Source organism: Aplysia californica, unplaced genomic scaffold (assembly GCF_000002075.1).
Source record: "Aplysia californica isolate F4 #8 unplaced genomic scaffold, AplCal3.0 scaffold00178, whole genome shotgun sequence".
In the NCBI taxonomy this organism is placed as follows: domain Eukaryota; kingdom Metazoa; phylum Mollusca; class Gastropoda; order Aplysiida; family Aplysiidae; genus Aplysia; species Aplysia californica.
In genome coordinates, this window is record NW_004797448.1 from 65,793 (window position 1) to 68,042 (window position 2,250).

Consider the following 2,250-nt stretch of genomic DNA (forward strand, 5'->3'; position numbering starts at 1 on the left):
AGCTATTTTTAGCAGTGTTCAAGACTCGAGGTCTCGATCTTAAGAGCTATTTTTAGCAGTGTTGAAGTCATGGCCTCTCTAAACAGCCCACTTGAAGCAGCTTCCAAACTCGAAAATCGGAGTCGATTCCTAGACTCTTTTTCAGTTTTGGAATCGAGGCCTCGAGTCTTTTTGCCGTCGATCTTGCCCTGGCCTAATCATTACTCATTATGAAATGAGGCACAATATACACACAAAATAAAATAATATACACAAAGCAATACATACGTCACTGTCACTATATAGAGCCAATCAGAAGCCGGTGTAGTGTGCTCTATTCAGCCCATGTTAGCTAACACAATCAAATCATACAGAAGACTCAGAAGTTATCAAGATCTTAAAATCAACCTGCATTATTTTAGAAAAGATTTTAAGATATTGAGACAATGAAAGTTTTAAATTTCTCCGGGCAAATTGGTCCGTGATTTAGATCTATGTTTTTTGCCGCAACTCACAAAGTTGACAAAAAAGCCCAACTATAAAGATGGACCGTTGTGGGTCACTGGGTGATCCTGTCAACTTGCTCTAATCTAGATCTAAGTCTGATCTCTAGAGTCTAGAGTCTAGATCTAGATCTAGAATCTAGAGAATCTGAATCTAGTATTAGCCTGCACCTTCGGTGTAGTGGAGTTATGATGATTAAATATTCAAAGTCAAAAGCAAATGGATACTACGACTCTACAACAACACTGGCATGTTTTTACTTGGTTGAGAACCGGCTCCTTTCCATGGGAATTCTCCACACCTCGGCGGGTACTGTTTTGGAAGAGTCAAAATTGTATAGGTCTACCTTATAACAGCATAAACAGGAAACCACTACGCGACTGAAACAGTGATATCCCTCTACCTGCTAAATTCCTTTCGATAAATATAACATACGAACATATCTTTCTTTTCATATATCATATTCATTTCCATCAGTGATCTAAGAATGAAACATTCAGATTTCAATTATTTATAAAGAAAACTATTACGAGCATTAATACAAAAAGTAAATGGTTTATTTACGTTACTATGTGCGTTGCTACTCAGAAAAAAACGAAAACAGTGGACAGATATTTAACATGTTTTACATTACTGGATTTCTAGATCTATTACAATTTAGATGAATATAAAAAAAAATGATGGCATAAAAAGATGTACGTATTGTATATATTTAAAATCCACCCAAGAAAAATACTATGACTATTAAAGTACTCTGAAAGCTCAGGCTTACAATTCTACGTGTTTATTCCGATTTGAGGAACTATTTTTGCGAAAACGAAACTAGATTTAGTGTCGAGGATAATGAATTGATCTAAAATTGATCACGTTCTTTTTTCTCATAAATATTTGATGTGATATAATGAATATATAACCCCCCTATATAGTTTGGACATTTTAAAAGTTCTTTTTTATTTCTACTTTATTTCGTTGAGCTGCCTTGTAGCCTCGCAGCAACTCTTCAACAACAAACAAAATGGCGCCCGTTAAAGGTGTGTTGTTGGCACATACAAATTTCCCATTGTATACAGTGCAGTCTCTCGATGAAAGACACTTTCTTGTCGCGGGTGGTGGGGGACAGGCCAAGACTGGTGTTGCCAACGCTGTGGTAAGTTTCTATTTCCTATTCAGTTAATTCAGGTTTCTCTACAGTAAGTGTCTTCCTGGCATATTGAAGTATTGAAGTCATCAGCGGCTTCTTCAACAAGTTCTTCCTTCATTCAACTTTCCTTTCACTTTCTCAGTCTCACTCCCACTCTCAGACTCTACTGTGCGTCATCTAGATTCTAGATCTAGATCTCCATTGTAGATTCTGTTAAAATCATCTGAGGCCTCTTTGAACATAGAATCTAGCAGACCACCGCCACCACTACTCCGGCGGTAGCCAAAGTCCGAGGGCACACTGGGCACTGGGTAGCAATGCCAATCGCCCGCTGCACCTTGGGCCGGAAATCGGCCTCCGCGCGAGGGGTATTTTTTGGGCCGCTCGGAATCAGAAGTGACTCTCTTCTAAGTATAGTTACTAGTTACGGGAAAACTCCTGGACGAAAATAAATGAAACTCAGCAACTAACCAGAGGAAAGGTTTAATAATAACTAACGACATGCCAGTGTACTAGTGTACAATCCCGAACGATTACTAGAACCGGAGATATTGCCGTGTTTGTGCGAATTTCCTCTGCGGTTCGAAAACTAAGCGGAGCTGCGGGTTGATCGCCTACCACTCAAG

The 2,250-nt window shown here is 39.0% G+C and overlaps 2 protein-coding genes across 2 annotated transcripts in view; one reads left to right on the top strand and one right to left on the bottom strand.

Moving 5' to 3' along the window:
• Positions 1-814, bottom strand: part of LOC101846503 (protein phosphatase 1 regulatory subunit 42) — a gene marked incomplete in the record, with an annotated part of 27,078 nt that extends 26,264 nt beyond the window's left edge. The window contains 1 exon segment of the mRNA XM_013082508.2: positions 744-814.
• A 679-nt stretch (positions 815-1,493) lies between these two features.
• LOC101861727 (prolactin regulatory element-binding protein) overlaps positions 1,494-2,250 on the top strand; it is a 13,863-nt gene continuing 13,106 nt past the window's right edge. Inside the window, exon 1 of the mRNA XM_005098279.3 lies at positions 1,494-1,630. Within this exon, the coding sequence (XP_005098336.1) occupies positions 1,499-1,630 (132 nt within the window). The 5' untranslated portion in view covers positions 1,494-1,498. The remainder of the gene's footprint in view (positions 1,631-2,250) is intronic.